Raw genomic sequence first — 24,484 nt, forward strand, 5'->3', positions numbered from 1 at the left:
TACTGAGATGAATGATCAGCCATGATCTTATTGAATGGTGGTGCAGGTTCGAAGGGCCGAATGGCATACTCCTGCACCTATTTTCTATGTTTATTTGTTTTGCCAATCACCTTAAATCTCTGTCCTCTGGTTAACAACCCTTCTGCCACTGGGAACTGTGTCTCCTTATTTACTCTATCAAAACCATTCATGATTTTAAATACCCCTATCAAATCTCTTAATCTTCTCTGCTCTAAGGAGAACAAATCCAGCTTCTCTAGTCACTCTGCATAATGAGGTCCCTCATCCCTGGTGCTATTCTAGTAAATCTCTTCTGCACCCTCTCCAAGGCCTTGATATCCTTCCTAAAGTCTAGTGCCCAGAATTGAATACAATATTCCAGCTGAGGCTTCGCCAGTGTTTTATAAAGGTTTAGCATAATATCATTGCTTTTGTACTCTATGCTTCTATTAATAAAGATGAGCTTTTTAACAGCTTTCTGAACTTCTTCTGCCACCTTCAAAGATTTGTGGACATACACCTCCAGGTCTTTCTCTTCCTGCACCCCCTTTACAATTGTACCATTTAGTTGATATTGCTGCTCCTCATTCTTGCTCCCAAAATGTATTACTTCACTGCATTAAATTTTTTCTGCCATGTGTCTATCTTTGTCCTCCTGTTTACTACATTCCTGAGTTGCATGTCATCTGCAAACTTTGAAATGTTGCCCTGTATACCCAAGCCCAGGTCATTCATATATATCAAAAAGAGCAGTGGTTCTAATACCCACCCCTTGGGGAACACCACTGTATACTTCCTTTGACTCTGAAAAACAACCATTCACCATGAGTCTCTGCTTTCTGTCCTTTAGCCAATTTTGTGTCCACGTTGCCACTGTCCCTTTAATTTTGCTTACTAGTCTATTATGTGGTACTTTGTTAAATGCTTTTTGAAAGTCCATATACTAAATATCAACAGCACTACCCTCATCAACCCTCTTCATTACTTCATCAAAGAACTCAAATCAAGATAGTCAAACACAATTTGCCTTATCCAAGTGTCAATTACATTTGTCCCGGATTATTGTGTCTCAAAGCAAAAAAAAGAAAGTCTAAAGATGTAATTTCTGTTTTTATCTGTTGGCAGAGACTGAACAGGCTCCAAATAGTGCAGTTGCAGAATATTTAAATGAAAGGAAAAAATATGAAGAATTACGAAGACAAAAACCAAAGAATGGACCAACCCGTGAGGAACAGGTAATGGATCTTGCACAATAACCTTGATCATATTTTCAGCTTAATACTCTGAAAGAAAATAGCAATAGTCATCTTTAGAGTTCATATTACAAATAATACGTTCAGTGAAGTGTTCATAAAGACGTTTAAAGTCATTCAACATGACATTCTATGTTAAAAAGAAAATGAGTGCATTCAATATTTTTATTACCAAACAATTGAGTGTATCTGGAAAAACTGGTTACACACTACAAATCCTCTTCGCAGACTCTTGGGTCTTGTAAAACTGTTGCATTGTGAATACTTGTGTCACTGTCACTGACATGTTTTGAGTTTCATGGATTTTAATAATTTAATCCCACTGCAAAAATCCCGTTCTTCTTTGGGAAGGGTAAAAAGACTCAATACTTCGCATTAATCAACCTGCACTTACCAGTAGAAAGGCTCCCATCCCAACTGAAATTGTTCACACTCTTAGTCACTCTTTTAATCTCTGTTGACTTACACCCTCGCCTTGTACTGACTCCTCAAACAAGACACTTATAGCAATTCCCTATACAATAGCAAAAAGTTTCTTTTCAGTCATCCTGTGATCAGATGTTTTATCACATGAATCGGTTTCTTCAGTCATCAGAACCTGATACGGTCAATTACCAAGGCGCAGTCCAAACGTGGGAGTCAGCTTGTCGTTCCTGACTTTTCAGCGTGACTGGTGATAAAACAACTGTCTGACTGAGCAGCTGCAGCAGCAGCCATATGCAGCATTTTTCTGTGGGATCAGAGTTCTGGATCAGAGCTTTCAAGGGAGCCAGAGCAGCGCTACAGTCAGATAGGTTGGTTGGAACCAAGTGAGGGCAGGTAATAAAGCAGAGGCATTGGAGAAGGACAGTGGAGGATGATGAAGGATAATGCACCATATACGAACATATGAAAATGACGGACAGGAAAAGACCAGCTGATCCATCAAGCTTGCCCCACATTCATGATGCCTGGAGTATAAGGACCAGAAACTTCCCAACCCCACCCCCCAAAAAAAAAAACTAGGCTATGTAATACCCTGGGAGGGGCAAGAAAACAGCGGTGGAGGGCGGGGGCGGGGGGAGTCCCAGTACCAAAATGGGATAAAGTTTTGGAAATGACTTCTCCCACCCCCAAAACTAGTTCAGGTCTTCATATTAACCATGTTTATGGTAACTGGTAAATCACTTACCTTTTTATAAGATGTGATCTCTTCCCTCTGCCAAGAACAGGTCCAGCTCTCTTCTGAAGGCATGTAGAAAGTCAGTACACACCGCACAAACCAGCAACTTATTCCAAAAGTCGACTACTCTCGAGGAAAAGAAGAAGCGCCGAATACCTAGCCTATTCCTACTCTTGCGTAGCTGAAATGCATGACCCCTGGTCCTCCCCGATCAGTCAAATTGAAATAATCTGTTAGTGGGTACGCAATCTGGTCCTTTCATTGTTTTATAGACCTCTATCAGGCCATCTCTATGTTCATGCTGCTCTAAAGTAAATCATCATCATAGGCAGTCCCTTGGATTCAAGGAAGATTTGCTTCCACTCCTGAACAGTCCATTATGAGAGCCACAGACTTTGTCACAAATAGACCATGCTCTTTAAGTCTATCTGACTAATTAAGATGCTTTAAGCTGGGAATCATTCTTATGGATCTCCTGAACCTTTTACAAGGCCACTATCTAACCCACCATGTGAGGGGACTAAAACTGGACACTGTCATCTAGATGTGGTCTTACCAGGACCTGCATGAGCACCGAATTATGTCCTTTGACTTGCATTAAATGTTTTTTTTTAATTATTTGTTCACTGGATGTGGGCACAGCTGGCAAGGCCAGTATTTGTTGCCCATCCCTAACTACCCTTAAGAAGGTTCTATTAATACAACCCTAGTATTGTAGAATCTTAGAACACAGAAGGAAGCCATTCAGCCCGCTATGCCTGTGCTGGCTCTTTGAAAGAGCTGTCCGATTCAGTCCCATACCGTGGCTTTTTACCCATAACCCTGCAAATTAGCCCTATACCCTAATACATAAGAACATAAGAAATAGGAGCAGGAGTAGGCCATATGGCCCCTCGAGCCTGCTCCGCCATTTAATACGATCCTGGCTGATCTGATCATGGACTCGGGTCCACTTTCCTGCCTGCTCTCCATAATCCCTTATTCCCTTATCGGTTAAGAAACTGTCTATCTCTGTCTTAAATTTACTCAATGACCCAGCTTCCACAACTCTCTGAGGCAGCGAATTCCACGGATTTACAACCCTCTGAAAAAAGAAATTTCTCTTCATCTCAGTTTTAACTGGGCGACCCCTTATTTTAAGATTATGCCCCTTTGTTCTAGTCTCCCCCATCAGTGGAAACATTCTCTCTGCATCCACCTTGTCATGCCCCCTCATAATCTTATATGTTTCGATAAGATCACCTCTCAATCTTCTGAATTCCAATGAGTAGAGGCCCAACCTACTCAACCTTTCCTCATAAGTCAACCCCCTCATCCCCGGAATCAACCTAGTGAACCTTCTCTGAATTGTCTCCAAAGCAAGTATATCCTTTCGTAAATATGGAAACCAAAACTGTACATAATATTCCAGATGTGGCCTCACCAATACCCTGAATAACTTTAGCAAGACTTCCCTGCTTTTATACTCCATCCCCTTTGCAATAAAGGCCAAGCTTCCATTGGCCTTCCTGATCACTTGCTGTACCTGCATACTAACCTTTTGTGTTTCATGCACAAGGACCCCCAGGTCCCGCTGTATTGCAGCACTTTGCAATCTTTCTCCATTTAAATAATAACTTGCTCTTTGATTTTTTTCTACCAAAGTGCATGACCTCACACTTTCCAACATTATACTCCATTTGCCAAATTTTTACCCACTCACTTAGCCTGCCTATGTCCTTTCGCAGATTTTTTGTGTCCTCCTTACACATTGCTTTTCCCTCCCATCTTTGTATCATCAGCAAACTTGGCTACATTACACTCAGTCTCTTCTTCCAAGTCATGAATACAGATTGTAAATTGTTGGGGTCCCAGCACTGATCCCTGCGGCACCCCACTAGTTACTGATTGCCAACCCGAGAATGAACCATTTAGCCCGACTCTCTGTTTTCTGTTAATTAGCCAATCCTCTATGCACGCTAATATATTACCCCCAACTCTGAACTTTTATCTTCTGCAGTAACCTTTTATGTGGCACTTTGTCAAATGCCTTCTGGAAGTCCAAATACACCACATCCACTGGTTCCCCTTTATCCACCCTGTTAGTTACATCCTCAAAGAACTCCAGTAAATTTGTCAAACATGACTTTCCTTTCATAAATCCATGCTGATTCTGCCTGACTGAATTATGTTTTTCCAAATGTCCTGCTACTGCGTCTTTAATAATGGACTCCAACATTTTCCCAACCACAGATGTTAGGCTAACTGGTCTATAGTTTCCTGCTTTTTGTCTGCTCCTTTTATAAATAGGGATGTTACATTTGCAGTTTTCCAATCTGCGCCCCAGAATCAGGGGAAATTTGGTAAATTACAACCAATGCATCCACTATCCCTGTCGCTACTTCTCTTAACACCCTAGGATGCAAGCTATCGGGTCCAGGGGATTTATCTGCCTTTAGTCCCATTATCTTACTGAGTACCACCTCCTTAGTGATTGTGATTGTGTTAAGTTCCTCCCCCCATAGCCCCTTGACTATCCACTGTTGGGATATTGTTAGTGTCCTCTACTGTAAAGACTGATGCATAATATTTGTTCAGAGTTTCTGCCATCTTCATGTTCCCCATTACTATTTCCCCGGTCTTGTCCTCTTAGGGACCAACATTTTGCTATACAAACGATAGAAACTTTTGCTATACAAAAGCAAAATACTACAAATACTGGAATCTGGAATAAAAACAGAAAATGCTGGAAGTCTCAGCAGATCAGGCAGCATCTGTGGAGAGAAAGCAGAGTTAACATTTCAGGTCGATGACCCTTGGAGAGTGTTCAAAAAGAACAGATTCTTAGTAAGCACTGAAAGGGGGAAGGGAAGAAAGAACAAAAGGGAAGGTCTGTGATAGGCTGGAAGATAAGAGAAATTAGAGAGACAAAAGGGATGATGGCCCAAATTCAAATGTTAATGCCAAGAGTTAGAAAAACATTAGTCAAGATAGGGTGTGAATGATGGGATAATGACTAACAAGAGATGAGAAAAATAGAAAGAAACGGGCTCTGGGGGTGGGGGAAGGGAGCCAAAGATTGGCAGCAGTTACGAGCTGAAATTTTTGAACTTGATGTTGAGTCCAGAAGGCTGTAAAGTGCCTAAATGAAAGATGAGGTGCTGTTCCTCAAGCTTGCGTTAAGCTTCATTGGAACAGTGGAGGAGACTGAGGACAGAGAGATCAGAGTGGGAATGCAGTGGAGAATTAAAGTGACAGGCGGCTGGAAGTTCGGGGTCACACTTACGGACTGAATGGAGGTGCTCCGCAAAGCGGTCACCCAATCTACGCTTGGTCACCCCAACGTAGAGGAGACCACATCGTGAACAGCGAATACAGTATGCTAAAGTGAAAGAAGTGCAAGTAAATCGCTGTTTCATCTGGAAGGAGTATTTGGGGGCCTGGATAGTGGGAAGGGAGGAGGTAAAAGGACAGGTGTTGCATCTTCTGCGCTTGCTCGGAAAGGTGCTGTGGAAAGGGGAGGGTATGCTGGGAGTGACTGCGAAATGGACCAGGGTATCGTGGAGGGAGCAGGCAACCAGCCCGCAACCTCTATCACCAAGAAGGACAAGAGCGGCAATGTTGTGGGTATACTGTTACCTCTAAGGCCTACACGATCACTGTTCCTTCATCATGGGTCATTATCCTGGAATTCACTACCTAAAACCAACATGCGAGCACCAACACCACAAGGACTACAGTGGTTCAAGAAGGCCTACCACCACACCTCAGGGCAACTAGGGATAGCCAATAAATACCAGCTTTGTCCACAACCCAAGAGCAAATAAAAAATAATCTAATGTGTTGTCTTCAAACACTTGTCACTGTAGAAGTCATGTATGAAAGCTACATCTTACACTTAGAACAGTTTATCCAAAGTTCAACGGTGCAGTTGTCTCAAAACAGTCCGAGGATTCTCGGACATAACGGCCCGGAATTTGTGGTCAGGTGTTCACTACTGACCCTGAAGTACGCTCCGCACAAGGATCTCGCAATCCCAGTGTTGAAACCTTTGGGTTTTCTGACCTACAATTCAACTCAATGGAACTTAATGGAGATCTCCTTGTTCGAACTTGTAATGAAAACAGGCTGTCTGAGTAGCCAATTAAAAGGCAGAATTCTCTCCGACAGTGAACAAGGAAGTGAGTAAGCCCTTAAAATTATAACTTTTATATAGAGAGCAAAAGAAAGATTGGGTTTCTCACATGGGGAAAAGGCAAACCTGAAACAAAGATGGACAAACTTTTTTGAAGAATTTCTTAAAAAATGTAATTTTCATTTTTATTAAAATGGACAAATTTCACACTGCACAAAATTAAAATTAGTTTTCAGGGCCCTTAACATTTGTTTAGCAGTCAATGTGCTGTTAAAACCACAGTTACACCTAATCCCTTTGGGTATAACTTTTAATGGGGAATTTCATAGCATACTTGCTGCGGAAGAGCCGAAGTTTTCGTCAGTTTCAATAATTTACAAAATTTCATTGATTGGCTGTGTGGGTGGGGGGGCCAGCGCAGCCAGTTTCGGGGCTGTCATTGACCATTGAGCTGTCAGAGACCATAAAGGTAATCTGTGTGTGGAGACAGAAGACGTGGGTATGGTTCTTAATGAATACTTTGCGTCTGTTTTTATAAAAGAGAGGGGCATTGCAGACATTGCTATCAGGGAGGAGGAGGAGGAGTGTGAAATATTAGATGAAATAAACATAGTGGGAGGGAAGTATTAAGGGATTTAACATCTTTGAAAGTGGATAAATCACCAGGCCCGGATGAAATGTATCCCAGGCTGTTGAGAAGCAAAAGAGGAAATAGCAGAGGCTCTGACTATTATTTTTCATACTTCTCTGGCTACAAGCGTGGTACTGGAAGACTGTTAACATGGTATTTTTGTTTAAAATGGGAGAAAAGGATAGACTGAGTAATTACAGGCCTGTCAGCCTAACCTCGATGGTGGGAAATTATTGGAAAAGATTCTGAGGGACAGGATAAATCGTCATTTAGAAAGACACGGATTAATCAAGGACAGTCAGCATAGATTTGTTAAAGGAAGGGCGTATCTGACTAACTTGATTGAATTTTTTGAGGAGGTAACAAGGAGGGTTGATGAGGATAGTGCGTTTGATGTGTATATGGATTTTAGCAAGGCTTTTGATAAGGTCCCACATGGCAGATTGGTCACGAAAGTAAAAGCCCATGGGATCCAGGGCAAAGTGGCATTTTGAATCCAAAATTGCCTCAGAGGCAGGAAGTTGATGGGTGTTTTTGTGACTGGAATGCTGTTTCCAATGGGGGTCCCTTGCTTTTTGTGGTATATGTCAATGATTTAGACTTGAATGTAAGGGATATGATTAAGAAGTTTGCAGATGATACCAAAATTGGCTGTGTGGTTGATCATGAAGAAGAAAGCTGTAGACTGCAGGAAGATATCAACGTACTGGTCAGGTGGGCAGAACAGTGGCAAATGGAATTCAATACGGAGAAGTGTGCGGTAATGCATTTGGGGAGAGCCAACAAGGCAAGGGAATACACATTAAATGGTAGGGCACTGAGAAGTGTAGAGGAACAAAGGGACTTTGGGAGTGCATGTCCACAGATCCCTGAAGGTGGCAGGCCAGGTAGATAAGGTGGTTAAGAAGGCATACGGAATACTTGCCTTTATTAGCAGAGGCATAGAATACAAGAGCAGGGAGGTTCTCTTCGAACGGTATAAAACACTAGTTAGGCCACAGCTAGAATACTGCGTGTAGTTCTGGGCACCACATTTCAGGAAAGATGTGATTGCACTGGGGAGGGTACAGAGGAGATTTACAAGGATGTTGCCTGGACTGGAGAAATTTAGCTATGAGGAAAGATTGGATAGGCTGGGTTTGTTTTCTTTGGAACAGAGGAGGCTGAGGGGAGACCTTATTGATGTGTATACAATTAGCTACAATTTGACCCCTCTGCTAAGGGAAATAGGTCCTTCCAATAAGGGAGACCTTATTGAGGTGTATACAATTATCCGCAGGATCCTACAAATCCCCTGGGAGGTCAGACACACCAACATTAGCATCCTCGACCAGGCCAACATCCCCAGCATTGAAGCACTGACCACACTTGATCAGCTCTGCTGGGCAGGCCACATCATTCGCAGGCCAGACACGAGACTCCCAAAGCAAGCGCTTTACTCGGAACTCCTTCACCGTAAACGAGCCAAAAGTGGGCAGAGGAAACGTTACAGGGACACCCTGAAAGCCGCCTGAAAAAGTGCAGCATCCCCACTGATACCCAGGAGTCCCTAGCCAAAGACCGTCCTAAGTAGAGGAAGTACATCCGGGAGGGCGCCGAGCACCTCCGAGTCTCATTGCCGAGAGCGTGCAGAAATCAAGCGCAGGCAGCGGAAAGAGCATGCGCTAAACCTGTCCCATCCACCCTTTCCCTCAACTATCTGTCCCACCTGTGACAGGGACTGTGGTTCTCGTATTGGGTTGTTCAGCCACCTAAGGACTCATTTTTAAGAGTGGAAGCAAGTCTTCCTCGCTTCCGAGGGACTGTCTATGATGATGATGGGTACACAATTATGAGGGGCCGAGATAGAGTGGATAGAAAGAACCTATTTCCCTTAGCAGAGGGGTCATGAACCAGGGGAAATAGATTTAAAGTAATTGGTAGGAGGTTTAGAGGGGATTTGAGGGGAAACTTTTTCACCCAGATGGTGGTAGGAGTCTGGAATTCACTGCCTGAAAGGGTGGTAGAGGCAGAAACCCTCACCACGTTTAAAGGGTACTTGGATGTGCACTTGAAATGCTGTAACCTACAGGGCTACGGGACACGAGCTGGAAAGTGGGATTAGGCTGGATAGCTCTTTGTTGGCCGGCCTGAACATCATGGGCCGAAATAGCCACCTTCCGTGCTGTAAATTTCTACGATTGACAGATTGCAACTTCAGGATTTCCCCATGCGCCAAATCCCAAAGTTGTGGTCAGTTTCAAAGGAAGAATGATGGTGAACAAATTTTCTTCATGGTTTCGCTCTATAAAGTTGCCCTGTTTGACCAATATAGCTTGAGTTGCAGCCTACTTCAGTTGAACCAAATCCAGGTGCACCGCACCCATCCCTACATCTGCCACTGCACCTCTCCCTTCTGGACAGCTTCTAGCTTTAAAACTTGCATCCAGTTCCAGGACAAAAAAACTGCTTTTATTGCCTTCCAAACTTTTATGATCGCTATTGTCGAACCAATCTATTTAATGGCACAAGTCCAGCCACTCCTCAGGTTGGTACATTCATGCCAGTGAGTAGACATAAAATAGTCTAATTGGGTGAAGCTAGCCACAGTTCCTTGAAAAGTAGAAATGCACATGAACAGGAATACATTAGGCCCAATAATAACTCTGAGCTGGTAAGAGAGCCAGGGTGAAGGGGAGGATTTGTGGATGGGAAACCTGGAAGTAAGGGATTTCCACAGGTCTTGCTGAATTTAATGGCACGACCTGTTTTAAATCAACAGGTTGCCTGCCAGCCAACCAGAGAAAATGCAGGTAAATCCGACATCGTGGTGGGGGTTGGTGGGCATTCGGCCAATCACAGGTTGTTTAAAAGGTAAGCTTGGTAGGCGGAAGAGAAGCACTCCTGTTTCTCCTGGCCTACAAACAGTGGAATAAAGGCACTTACCTCATGTATCCGGCCCTTCTCGCCTCCTTTCATCTGCCGGGTTTCCCGAGTCTCAGGAAATCTGTCCTGCAGAAGTTAAAAATAAAGCATTAATTAAAACACAACCTCCTTAAAATATTTTACTGACCGACCTACCTCCTGAGACTAGATTGATTGCCCGACTCGCCTCCGTTAAAACCAGAGATGGGCGAGTTAGTTGGGTTTCCTGTTTTCTTTTATTTTTTAACCCACCGTGCAGGGTTTAAATTACCCCTCTAGAGTGTATGCTGATGTGAATATGGCAACATTCTTGAAGGCATCAGACTCATACCAATATTTGCATATATTTTTTTAATAGATTTTTCATTTGGGTGGGAGGAATTTTGTGCTCATCAGGGGATTGGAACACTTTTTTCAAATTTTGTCACTCAGTATCAACATAACGCATGCCTCAATCAGGTATGCCATAACTATCTGCAGAGTAAACATTTATTTTCTCTGCTCCAGCAATGTGCTTTGGACCCAATCTCGCCAATGTGAATTTTTCCACTTCTCACAGCAGCCATCCTTACAGACAGATTTGCACTGATGGCATTAGGACCAGATTGAGTCTGCTCAACTAATTTTATGCAGTATTCTTAGAGCTAGTCGAGAGAGGAGACCTTCGATACATAGAAACATAGACATAGAAACATAGAAAATAGGTGCAGGAGTAGGCCATTCAGCCCTTCTAGCCTGCACCGCCATTCAATGAGTTCATGGCTGAACATGCAACTTCAGTACCCCATTCCTGCTTTCTCGCCATACCCCTTGATCCCCCTAGTAGTAAGGACTTCATCTAACTCCTTTTTGAATATATTTAGTGAATTGACCGCAACAACCTTCTGTGGTAGAGAATTCCACAGGTTCACCACTCTCTGGGTGAAGAAGTTTCTCCTCATCTCGGTCCTAAATGGCTTACCCCTTATCCTTAGACTGTGACCCCTGGTTCTGGACTTCCCCAACATTGGGAACATTCTTCCTGCATCTAACCTGTCTGAGCCCATCAGAATTTTAAACGTTTCTATGAGATCCCCTCTCATTCTTCTGAACTCCAGTGAATACAAGCCCAGTTGATCCAGTCTTTCTTGATAGGTCAGTCCCGCCATCCCGGGAATCAGTCTGGTGAACCTTCGCTGCACTCCCTCAATAGCAAGAATGTCCTTCCTCAAGTTAGGAGACCAAAACTGTGCACAATACTCCAGGTGTAGCCTCACCGAGGCCCTGTGCAACTGTAGCAACACCTCCCTGCCCCTGTACTCAAATCCCCTCGCTATGAAGGCCAACATGCCATTTGCTTTCTTAACCGCCTGCTGTACCTGCATGCCAACCTTCAATGACTGATGTACCATGACACCCAGGTCTCGTTGCACCTCCCCTTTTCCTAATCTGTCACCATTCAGATAATAGTCTGTCTCTCTGTTTTTACCACCAAAGTGGATAACCTCACATTTATCCACATTATACTTCATCTGCCATGCATTTGCCCACTCACCCAACCTATCCAAGTCACTCTGCAGCCTCATAGCATCCTCCTCGCAGCTCACACTGCCACCCAATTTAGTGCCATCCGCAAATTTGGAGATACTACATTTAATCCCCTCGTCTAAATCATTAATGTACAGTGTAAACAGCTGGAGCCCCAGCACAGAACCTTGCGGTACCCCACTAGTCACTGCCTGCCATTCTGAAAAGTACCCATTTACTCCTACTCTTTGCTTCCTTCTGACAACCAGTTCTCAATCCATGTCAGCACACTACCCCCAATCCCATGTGCTTTAACTTTGCACATTAATCTCTTGTGTGGGACCTTGTTGAAAGTCCAAATATACCACGTCAACTGGTTCTCCCTTGTCCACTCTACTGGAAACATCCTCAAAAAATTCCAGAAGATTTGTCAAGCATGATTTCCCTTTCACAAATCCATGCTGACTTGAACCTATCATGTCACCTCTTTCCAAATGCGCTGCTATGACATCCTTAATAATTGATTCCATCATTTTACCCACTACTGAGGTCAGGCTGACCGGTCTATAATTCCCTGTTTTCTCTCTTGCTCCTTTTTTAAAAAGTGGGGTTACATTGGCTACCCTCCACTCCATAGGAACTGATCCAGAGTCAATGGAATGTTGGAAAATGACTGTCAATGCATCCGCTATTTCCAAGGCCACTTCCTTAAGTACTCTGGGATGCAGTCCATCAGGCCCTGGGGATTTATCGGCCTTCAATCCCATCAATTTCCCCAAGACAATTTCCTGACTAATAAGGATTTCCCTCAGTTCCTCCTCCTTACTAGACCCTCTGACCCCTTTTATATCCGGAAGGTTGTTTGTGTCTTCCTTAGTGAATACCGAACCAAAGTACTTGTTCAATTGGTCTGCCATTTCTTTGTTCCCCGTTATGACTTCCCCTGATTCTGACTGCAGGGGACCTATGTTTGTCTTTACTAACCTTTTTCTCTTTACATGTCTATAGAAACTTTTGCAATCCGTCTTAATGTTCCCTGCAAGCTTCTTCTCGTACTCCATTTTCCCTGCCCTAATCAAACCCTTTGTCCTCCTCTGCTGAATTCTAAATTTCTCCCAGTCCCCGGGTTCGCTGCTATTTCTGGCCAATTTGTATGCCACTTCCTTGGCTTTAATACTATCCCTGATTTCCCTTGATAGCCACGGTTGAGCCACCTTCCCTTTTTTATTTTTACGCCAGACAGGAATCTACAATTGTTGTAGTTCATCCATGCGCTCTCGAAATGTCTGCCATTGCCCATCCACAGTCAACCCCTTAAGTATCATTCGCCAATCTATCCTAGCCAATTCATGCCTCATACCTTCAAAGTTACCCTTCTTTAAGTTCTGGACCATGGTCTCTGAATTAACTGTTTCATTCTCCATCCTAATGCAGAATTCCACCATATTATGGTCACTCTTCCCCAAGGGACCTCGCACAACGAGATTGCTAATTAATCCTCTCTCATTACACAACACCCAGTCTAAGATGGCCTCCCCCCTAGTTGGTTCCTTGACATATTGGTCTAAAAAACCATCCCTTATGCACTCCAGGAAATCCTCCTCCACCGTATTGCTTCCAGTTTGGTTAGCCCAATCTATGTGCATATTAAAGTCACCCATTATAACTGCTGCACCTTTATTGCACGCACCCCTAATTTCCTGTTTGATGCCTTCCCCAACATCACTACTACTGTTTGGAGGTCTGTACACAACTCCCACTAACGTTTTTTGCCCTTTGTTGTTCTGCAGCTCTACCCATATAGATTCCATATCATCCAAGCTAATGTCCTTCCTAACTATTGCATTAATCTCCTCTTTAACCAGCAATGCTACCCCACCTCCTTTTCCTTTTATTCTATCCTTCCTGAATGTTGATACACCAGTCTAGACTGGATCAAACTCAAATCTCAGAGGTGAAAGGACAATGTGTAAGCCTGTTATGGTATTCGGTCTCCCAAGGGCATTGAACACAAGCATGGGAACAGATCACTTGCATGCATTTCCATGATTAAAGTATATGATACAGGAGATGAAAGAAAATGTCTTATAAAATGAGAGTTTATTACTTATTTTGTTTTTAAAAAAAAAAAGCCAATATCAAAGCAAATTCATATTTCAGACCTAAGTTATGAGGACAATCTCAACTTTGTGTTATCCAATTACTAATGCTTTCTATTGACAGACTTTGGCATTACTTGATCAATTCAAATCAAAGCTAACAAAGGCTATCTCAGAAACTTCAGAGGAAGAAATAGTTCAACCAGATGGGGAAGATGATCAAGGCTGGTGAGTGCTATTAACAACAAAATACCCAGTATACCTTTACTTAATTGTTTAAGAATGAATCTCTAACTTTAAGTTATAACTGTTGACAATCTGTCTTTAAAAAAATTAACAAGTCTTGGAACAATATTTTTGGAAATTATACATTTTAGGTGGGGTTTTTTATTATGTAAACAGTGGTCGAGAAATTGGTTTATGCCAGCCTGCCATATTGGATGCTTTTGCACCCTTTTATGCCTGTATTGATGTCAGTGGCGTGTAATATTGGGTGGGGTATAAAACCAACAGTCCACCAACGAGTTAGGTAAAAATTACCCCCAAAGTCTTAAACATATAAAGGATAAAAACATAGTCAAAGGAAGGATGGGGCCGGCTAGGGATCAAAAAGGAAATCTTCTTGTGGAGGCAGAGGGCGTGGCTGAAGTAATTGAACAAGTACAGAAGCAAAATACTGTGGAGGCTGGAAATCTAAAATAAAAACAGAAAATGCTGAAAATACTCAGCAGATCAGGCAAGATCTCTGGAGAGTGAAACAGAGTTAACATTTCAGGTCTATGACCAAAAGATCATCGACCTAACATGTTAACTCTGTTTCTCTCTCCACCGATGCTGCCTGACTTGCTGAGTATTTCTAGAATTTTCTGTAATTAAACAAGTACTTTGCATCTCTCTTCACAAAAGGAAGAGGATGCTGCCAATGTCACAGTGAAGAAGGAGGAGGTAGAGAAATTGGATAGGTTAAAAATAGTAAAGAGGAAGTACTTCAAAGTTTGGCAGCGCTCAAAGTAGGAAAGTCAACCGGTCCAGATGGGATGCATCCTAGATTGCAGAGGGAAGTAAGGGTGGAAATACCATAGGTTTTGGCCAGAATCTTTCAGACCTCCTTGGATGTGAGTGGTGCCAGAGGACTGGAGGGTTGCAAATGTTACATCCATGTTCAAAGAAGGGGAGAAGGATAAACCCCGTTACTATAAGCTAGTCAGCCTAACATCATTGGTGGGGAAACTTCTAGAGACAATAATCCGAGACAAAATTAACTGCCACTTGGACGAACATGAGTTTAAAAACGACAGCCAACACAAATCGTGTCTGACAAATGTGATTGAGTTCTTCGATGAAATTATAGAGAGGGTTGATGATGTGCGTATAAACTTTCCAAAGGCATTCGATAAAGTGCCACATAATAGACGTTAGAAAAATTGAAGCCCATAAGATTAAAAGGACAGGAGCAGCATGGATGCGAAATTAGTTAAGAGACAGAAATCTGAGTGTAATGGTAAACGGTTAGTTAGACTGGAGGGAAGAATACTGTGGTGTCCTCCAGCATTTGTTATCAGGACCACTGCTCTTTTTGATATATAGTAATAACTTGGACTTGGGTGTAGAAGGCATCATTTCAAAGTTTGCAGATGACATAAAACTTGGAAATGTAGTAAACAGCGAGGAGGATATCAGCAGACTTCAGGAGAACATCGGCAGACTGGTGAAATGGGCGGCCACATGGCAGATGCAATGTAATGCAGAGAATTATGAAGTGATACATTTTGGGAGGAAGAATGAGGAGAGCAAATATAAACGAAATAGTACCATTTTAAAGGGGATGCAGGAACATTGAGACCGGGGGTTCACATTTACAAATCTTTGGTGGCAGGACAAGTTGATGAAGCTGTTGAAAAAGCATATGGGATCCTTGGATTTATAAATACAGGCATAGAGTACAAAAGCAAGGCAGTTATGATGAACCTTTACAAAACACTGGTTAGGCCTCAGCTGGAGTATTGTTTTCAATTCTGGGAACCCCACTTTAAGAAGGATGTCAAGGACTTGGAGAGGGTGCAGAGGAGATTTACTGAAATGGTACCAGGGATGAGGGACTTCATTATGTGCAGAGACAAGAAAAGTTGGGATTGTTCTCCTTAGAGCAGAGAAAGCAGAGAGAAGTGTTCAAAATTATGACGAGTTTTGATAGAGTAGATAAGCAGAAACTTTCCACTGGCAGGAGAGTGGATAATCAATTTAGGATAATTGGCAAAAGATCCAGGGCGAAATGAGGAGAAATCTGTTTACATAGTGAGTTATGATCTGGAATGCACTATGTCAAAGGGTGATGGAAGCAGATTTAAAAGTAACTTTCAAAGGGACTGAGTCTCCACTCAATTTGATCAGTTAATGCTGTAAATTGTTTTATTTTGTTGCTAATAAGACAGTATTAAAATTACAGTAGAATAAACACAAACTATTGATTTATTTTGTTTGCTTCTGTATTGTTTATGCATGTGTGAAGGCTGAAATAATTTTTGATTTTGTACTGTCATGACATACACTGAGAGAGTTTAAGGCGTTCAGATGTAGCATTCAGAATGCCAGCTGCCCTGAAATTCAAATTAATTTGTATCAGATTATGCATTCTATGTTATAGCCAGCAGGAAGCAATCTTGTCCTGTTAACAACTAGAACTATGTTGTTATCTAAATGTAAATAGATATTCTGTATAAAGCATTTGGTTAAGAAGCACTTGTCGCACCAATGGTTTAAGTTAGAGTATCAATTTTGTTGCCATGTGAATATTGTTTAATGTCTGGTATTTGTTCTTCATTTACCTCTTATAACCTTCCCTTCCCTCTGCCCCCCATTAAAAAGAATATAGCGTGCCATAAGCATCAAAAAGATTTGTTTCTGGAAAAAGTACAATTTCAAAAAGATTAACAGTCAGAATTTAATTAGCATGTATTGCATTTAGATCTAGCTTTGTATATTTTAATGTCATTTATATATTTTATATTTATGTTATACTGATGTTTTTAGTTGATGTTTATGAAAGTCCCATGGATATTTTGATTTTTTTTTATATATGCAGTTGGTATAAATAAGTAGCAGAGGGTAGCCAGATTGAAGCTGAAGTCTAGACAAACAGCTGTGCAGTCTGCCATACGTTTACATAGTGAATAAGTTTGTCTAATCTTACTATCCAGATACTTTCATTCCTGATTTGTATGTAAGTCTTAATATCAGATTTAGCTGCAAAAATTTGGTGTCACTGTCAGGAAACAAAGTACATTTTAACATATTTCTTACTTGTTCAGTACTTTCCAAGCTGTTGCTACTGCATTTGCTTTCAGTAACAAAATATACCTGCAAGGCTGCATTCTGATGACATAATTTACATTTTGGTGCTTGTACCACTAATGAAAATAACTTTGCTGTCTTGTAATCATACATTTACATCTCCAGTTTATATTTAAAATTTGAAGGAGGTAATGTTAACTTTAGAAGTTCATAGGACAATTGGGCTTTAGTGAAACAACCGTTAGAGATCTAACTGGTATTCCAGAAACCCCGCTAAAAATGTTGCATGTTGGAGGGGTTTAAATATTTTGGTCATTTCAACCATTCGTTTATGTACAAAATTGACTTTATTGCAATTAATTGATATAATATTAGTAATAAAAATGTAACTTTCTTCAATATTGGGAAATGTTTTTGGTGACATTTCTTTACTTCAGTTTGAAATGTTTGTTTCAGTTTTCATTTAATGTCAGTCTGACATGCAATTTAGTTCGACTAAGGGAGCCAAGAAATTCACTGGAACTATTGGCTTCTTCTGCAGTCTTTTTTCATTTAACTAATTCCCCTGGGAACATTACTTTTCAGCACCAAAAATCAGTTGCAGTTTTATTTTTTAATTTTTGGGATGAGGGCAACGTTGGTGGGAGAAGGCGGTGGTGATCTTTTTTTCTGAATCATTGCAGTCCACCCATAATGGTAGGGAATTCACGGATTTTGGCATATAGATAATGAATGAATAACAATATATGTCCAAGTCAGGATGATGTGAACTTGGAGGGAAATTCAGAGGTATTTCCATGATCTTGCTGCTGTTGTCCCTCTTGGTGGTAGAGGTAACAAAGCTGGGAGGTGCTGTTGAAGTAACCAAAGTGAGTTGCTGAAGTGCGTCCTGAAGGTAGCGCATACGGCAGTCACAGTGCACTGGGGGAAGATATTGGCCCTGTTGACCGCAAGTTCGGGATTTCCGCTTGCGCATTCACTAAATTCCCAACTTTCAGTTTCCGACTCCACATCGGCTTCGTTACACATTTCAGCTACCCATTGAAATCAACGTGCTGGCAAATGGTTTGGTTAATTGCCCACCTACTATGCGTTAATTACCCAGGCTGTTGCATAGCGTAAAGAGGAGTGGGGGATGAGAAAATAGTGTTAATTTGGAGCTAGGTTTATGCTACAGCCTTTAAAAAGCATCCTAATCGAGTTTTTTGGTTTTAAGGACACCATCAGTAAAAAGTATCACAAAGCTTTTCAGTATTTGATCAAATTGTATTAATGTTGAAATCTTGGTTTGTGTATTAAATATGATTGAAATGATTCTAGTTTATTAATAAAGTAGCATTTCTGGCAACTAAATTATTTAAAATGAGTTGTGGGCAAATCAGCAATCTCCTCGGTTTCCTGATTGGCTAAGAGTCAAGAAGTGAAAGGAACACCGCTGCATGTGATCCCAGGTTCGCCCCTGGGAACCGTGAGCCACTATGCTGTGCACAACTCTGCAGCGTTTGAAAGCAAATTTTCGCTTGGGGCATCGCAAGAGGTAAGTGTGGATTTTGTTCAGATGTCAGCGATGTACTTCTTAACTACATCACCAACCACAAATTCAGGGCCATTAAGTCCAGTTGTTAGGGGTGCTGATCAAGTAGACTGCTCTGTCATGGACGGTATTGAGTTTCTTGACTTTGTCCAGCAGCAACCATCCAGACAATTAGTGAGTCCATCACACTCCCGACTTGAGACTTGGAGATGGTAGAGTGGGTTTGAGGGGTCAGGTGTGAGCACAACTCAAGAGTACCCAGTTTTGCAGCCATATTGTTGATATGGCTGATCCAGTTAAGCTCTGGTCAACGGTGACCCTCAAGATATTGAAGGCCAATAAATGGTTGTTGGGCCATTTCCTGGTCATTACCTAACACTTAACTGGTGTAACTGTTACCTTCCACTTGTCAGTCCAAGCCTGGATGCTGTCCAGGTCCTTCTGAAGTCTGGCATGGCTGCTTCATGAGTTGTGAATGGAGCCAAGCACTGTAGAATCATAAGCAAACAGCCCCACCCCTGACATTATGATGGTCAGAAGGTCTTGTGATGCAACAATGTGATACATTGTCACATCACACCTATACAGGACAGGCTGGATGGACTGGTACATCTTTTCCTGTCCATCATTTTTCGTATATTCCTTCCATGATATGTCTGGTGCTGTTCCTGGCACACAATTCTACATTCCACATTGAACTGGGGTTAGTGAAGATGGAGAAGTGAAGGATATACCAGAGCATGAGATTATAGATTGTGGTGGCATACAGTTATGCAGCTGATGATGACCCACTCCTCCTCATGGATGGCCAGATTTGGGCTGCTAGATTGGTTCTTTGGTCTTTCTCATTTTGCATGGTGGTAGTGTAATGCTGCACAATGAAAGGTGTCCTCACTGTGAAGATAAGACTTTGAGGGTGAATTTCCACAGGAGCTCTTCTGCTCTTCTGCCGTAACTTCGTGAGTGGGCAAATGCATGGTAGATGCAGTATAATGTGGATAAATGTGAGGTTATCCACTTTGGTGGCAAAAACATGAAGGCAGAATATTATCTGAATGGCAGCAGATTAGGAAAAGGGGAGGTGCAATGAGACCTGGGTGTCATGGTACATCAGTCATTGAAGGTTGGCATGCAGGTGCAGCAGGCGGTGAAGAAGGCAAATGGCATGTTGGCCTTCATAGCCAGGGGATTTGAGTATAGGAGCAGGGAGGTATTGCTGCAGCTGTACAGGACCTTGGTGAGGCCTCACCTGGAACATTGTGTTCAGTTTTGGTCTCCTAATCTGAGGAAGGACGTTCTTGCTATTGAGGGAGTGCAGCGAAGGTTCACCAGACTGATGCCTGGGATGGCAGGACTGACATATGAGGAGAGACTGGATCGACTGGGCCTGTATTCACTGGAGTTTAGAAGAATGAGAGGGGATCTCATAGAAACATATTAAATTCTGACGGGACTGGACAGGTTAAATGCAGGAAGAATGTTCCCGATGTTGGGGGAGTCCAGAACCGGGGTCACAGTCTTAGGATAAGGGGTAAGCCATTTAGAACCGAGATGAGGAGAAACTTCTTCACTCAGAGAGTTGTTAATCTGTGGCATTCTCTTCCGCAGAGTTGTTTTTGATGCCAGTTTGTTACATATATTCAAGAGGGAGTTGGATATGGCCCTTACAGCTAAAGGGATCAAGTGGTATGGAGAGAAAGCAGGAAAGGGATACAGAGGTGAATGATCAGCCATGATCTTACTGAGTGGTGGTGCAGGCTCGAAGGGCCGAATGGCCTACTCCTGCACCTATTTTCTATGTTCTATGTTTCAGTGGGAAAACCCCGGGAATCTGGCATAAATGCTATTTATGCCTTTTTCTGGGGTTTCAACGACTCTTCCACCAAAGTTATGGCAGACATCAGAAGAGCCCCTGCGGCAATTCACCCCTTTGTCTTAACATGGACTATATGGTGGTCACTGCTGCCAGTATTGTGGAGAAACAGGTAGTTTGGTAGGTACAAGCTCAAGTAAGTTATTTGCTTGTGTAAGTTTCTTCACAATTTGTTGCACACCCAGTCTGCTAGCTGTGTCCTTCAAGACTTGGCCCACCCAGAATACATTGTCTGTTGTTGCTTCCCACAGTGCTTCCTCCAAGTGATGTTCAATATAGGGGAGTATTGATTCTCCAGTTGAGGGGAACAGTAGGTTGTAATTTGGCGGTTTTCTTTGTTTGATCTGAAGCCATGATACTTAATGGAGTCCAGTGTCATTGTTGCAAACTCGCAGGAGCCAAGCCCATCCAACTGTAAAACTGTGTGCCTTCCTCTGGTTGCTGGAGGAGTTTGGGATGCTGGCCGATAGATATGACTCTGTGAGGACCATTATGTCAGGCTGTTATTTGACTAGTCTATCAAAGCAGCTATCTGAATTTGAACTCCAGCCCCCAGAAGTTGGTAAGGAGGACTTTTCAGGCTCAACTGGGCTAGGATTTCCTGAAACTTATCCTGATCCGATGGCTGGGTAATAGGTGGATCCACTATTTCTCTTATGATTGTGTTCTGCAGCAATGGTTTAAACTGATTGGCTTGCTAGGCCACTGCAGTGGAAATTAGAAGTCAACAACATGGGCTACGATTTTGCTGACCTCGGCGGGTTCGTGGCGGGCGATGTTGGGGGCGAGTCCCGACCCTGCTGCTGGCTCCATCCCGACCTCTGAAATTAATTTCCCTTGATTGGGCTTGTTAAACTCGCCCAGCGCATTTCCCGGCCAATCAGAGGAAGCAGGTCTGGTGAAGTCATTCGATGACGCGCCATCAGCCAGTTTCCTTTAAAAGGGCCATGCCCAAATTTAGTTTAACATTTGTGCTGCCAGTGCTCTACAGCATTGAGATGGTGCACACATATAGGTGCAGGGCTACACAACAAGGTTCTCCCATGACTCCCTCCATGTACTTATGGAGGAAGTCACAGCAAGCAGGGAGGTCCTCTTCCCTTTCGATGGGCGGAAGAGACCTCCCCAGGACACCAACACAACTTGATTGCACAGGAGGGCACAAGCGGGGATGTGGTCAGGAGGACCTGGATGCAATGCCACAAGCGTTTCAATGATCTCAGTAGATCACGAAACAATAGTTTAAAACCACACTCAACCTCAAGCTGGTTCATTCTCTGGTTGGCAATCAGTAACTAGTGGGGTGCCGCAAGCATCAGTGCTGGGACCCCAACAATTTACAATCTATATTAACGACTTGGAAAAAGGGACTGAGTGTAATGTAGCCAAGTTTGCTGACAATACAAAGCTGGGAGGAAAAGCAATGTGTGAGGAGGACACACAAAATCTGCAAAAGGACGTAGACAGGCTAAGTGAGTGGGCAAAAATTTGGCAGATGGAGTATAATGTTTGAAAGTGTGAGGTCATGCACATTGGCAGAAAAAAATCAAAGAGCAAGTTATTATTTAAATGGAGAAAGATTGCAAAGTGCCGCAGTACAGTGGGACCTGGGGGTACTTGTGCATGAAACACAAAAGGATAGTATGCAGGTGCAGCAAGTGATCAGGAAGGCCAATGGTATCTTGGCCTTTATTGCAAAAGGGATGGAGTATAAAAGCAGGGAAGTCTTGTTACAGCTATACAAGGCATTGGTGAGACCACACCTGGAATACTGCGTGCAGTTTTAGTTTCCATAGTTACGAAATGATATACTTGCTTTGGAGGTAGTTCAGAGAAGGTTCACTAGGTTGATTCCGGTGATGAGGGGGTTGACTTATGAGGAAAGGTTGAGTAGGTTGGGCCTCTACTCATTGGAGTTCAGAAGAATGAGATAGAAACATAGAAACATAGAAAATAGGTGCAGGAGTAGGCCATTCGGCCCTTCTAGCCTGCACCGCCATTCAGTGAGTTCATGGCTGAACATTCAACTTCAGTACCCCATTCCTGCTTTCTCGCCAATACGTATAAGATTATGAGGGAGCTTGACAAGATGGATGCAGAGAGTATGTTTCCACTGATGGGAGACTAGAACTAGAGGGCATGATCTTAGAATAAGGGGCAGCCCATTTAAAACAGAGACGAGGAGGAATTTCTTCTCTGAGGGTTGTAAATCTGTGGAATTTGCTGCCTCGGAGAGCTGTGGAAGCTGGGACATTGAATAAATTTAAGACAGAAATAGACAGTTTCTTGAGCAATAAGGGGTTACGGGGAGCGGTTGGGGAAGTGGACCTGAGTCCATGATCAGATCAGCCATGATCTTATTGAATGGCGGAGCAGGCTCGAGGGGCCGTATGGCCTACTCCTGTTCCTATTTTTTATGTTCTTATGTGCCTCTCATCACACCCCATCACTCTGCCTTCCCTACCCAACTTCTGCACATCTTCACTCACACCAACTTCCACCCATCTCTCTCTATCGATATTATCACATCCCCATCTCACTAGCCACCCCTCACACTCATCCTCATCCTAGTGCAATCATACCAAATAACAGAACACAAAGGTAGACACTTGGGTGTCTTATGCAATGTCCATGTAAAGCTTCTGTTAATCTGGTGTCAAACAGTGAAACCTTTATTTTCAACACTTTGCGTTCTTGGGCAGATTTGTGTGCACCTTTGGAAATGGCTTGGTGAGTTGCAGTGAATGGTGAGACATAATGATTCCCGCCCCCCCCCCCCCCCCCCCCCCTCAAAAATGACGATCTGTGTGAAAGGAATGGCTTGGGCATTGTAAGGATACTTTATAGTGTTGTTGTGGGGTGGTGGCAACCTGGCAGTCAGGGTGTACAGCATCAAGTGAAGTAAATCTGGCCATCGCTGGCCTCCCAGGCAGCAATGTGATCAGGAGCTGGTGTCCCCGTCCTGTGCAGCATCAGTTGATTGCAGAGAAGGTTGGTGATGTTGTTAGTGCTGCTGGTGTTGGGGATGATTCTGGTGGGATTATGAGGACCAAGGTGAGGGAGTATAAAGGGCACCCATGCTGATGGAATAGGTGGCAAGTGAAGTTGAGATGACAGAAGTGATCTGTCACTGGTGAGAGAGGTAATCAGTTCAGACTGGATGGTGACTTGTGTAAAGACTTGCTGCATGGTGAATCTGTTGTGGAATTAGAAACCTAGAAACATAGAAAATAGGTGCAGGAGTAGGCCATTCGGCCCTTCGAGCCTGCACCGCCATTCAATGAGTTCATGGCTGAACATGCAACTTCTGTACTCCATTCTTGCTTTCTCGCCATACCCCTTGATACCCCTAGTAGTAAGGACTGCATCTAACTCATTTTTGAATATATTTAGTGAATTGGCCTCAACAACGACCTGTGGTAGAGAATTCCACAGGTTCACCACTCTCTGGGTGAAGAAGTTTCTCCTCATCTCGATCCTAAATGGCTTACTCCTTATCCTTAGACTGTGACCCCTGGTTCTGGACTTCCCCAACATTGGGAACATTCTTCCTGCATCTAACCTGTCTAAACCCGTCAGAATTTTAAACGTTTCTATGAGATCCCCTCTCATTCTTCTGAACTCCAGTGAATACAAGCCCAGTTAATCCAGTTTTTCTTGATCTGTCAGTCCCACCATCCCAGGAATCAGTCTGGTGAACCTTCGCTGCACTCCCTCAATAGCAAGAATGTCCTTCTTCAAGTTAGGAGACCAAAACTGTACACAATACTCCAGGTGTGGCCTCACCAAGGCCCTGTACAACTGTAGTAACACCTCCCTGCCCCTGTACTCAAATCCCCTCGCTATGAAGGCCAACATGCCATTTGCTTTCTTAACCGCCTGCTGTACCTGCATGCCAACCTTCAATGACTGATGTACCATGACACCCAGGTCTCAGTGCAGCTCGCCTTTTCCTAATCTGTCACCATTCAGATAATAGTCTGTCTCTGTTTTTACCACCAAAGTGAATAACCTCACATTTATCCACATTATACTTCATCTGCCATGCATTTGCCCACTCACCTAACCTATCCAAGTAACTCTGCAGCCTCATAGCATCCTCCTCGCAGCTCACACT

General features: G+C 43.0%; 1 protein-coding gene across 2 annotated transcripts in view; it reads left to right on the top strand.

Moving 5' to 3' along the window:
• Positions 1–24,484, top strand: part of cwc27 (CWC27 spliceosome associated cyclophilin) — a 349,321-nt gene that overhangs the window by 276,675 nt on the left and 48,162 nt on the right. For both annotated transcript variants that reach the window (XM_070869351.1, XM_070869343.1), the window contains 2 exons: positions 1,126–1,235; positions 13,794–13,897. In XM_070869351.1, coding sequence (XP_070725452.1) covers positions 1,126–1,235; positions 13,794–13,897 — 214 coding nt within the window. The remainder of the gene's footprint in view (positions 1–1,125; positions 1,236–13,793; positions 13,898–24,484) is intronic.

This window comes from Pristiophorus japonicus, chromosome 2 (genome assembly GCF_044704955.1).
Source record: "Pristiophorus japonicus isolate sPriJap1 chromosome 2, sPriJap1.hap1, whole genome shotgun sequence".
In the NCBI taxonomy this organism is placed as follows: Eukaryota; Metazoa; Chordata; class Chondrichthyes; family Pristiophoridae; genus Pristiophorus; species Pristiophorus japonicus.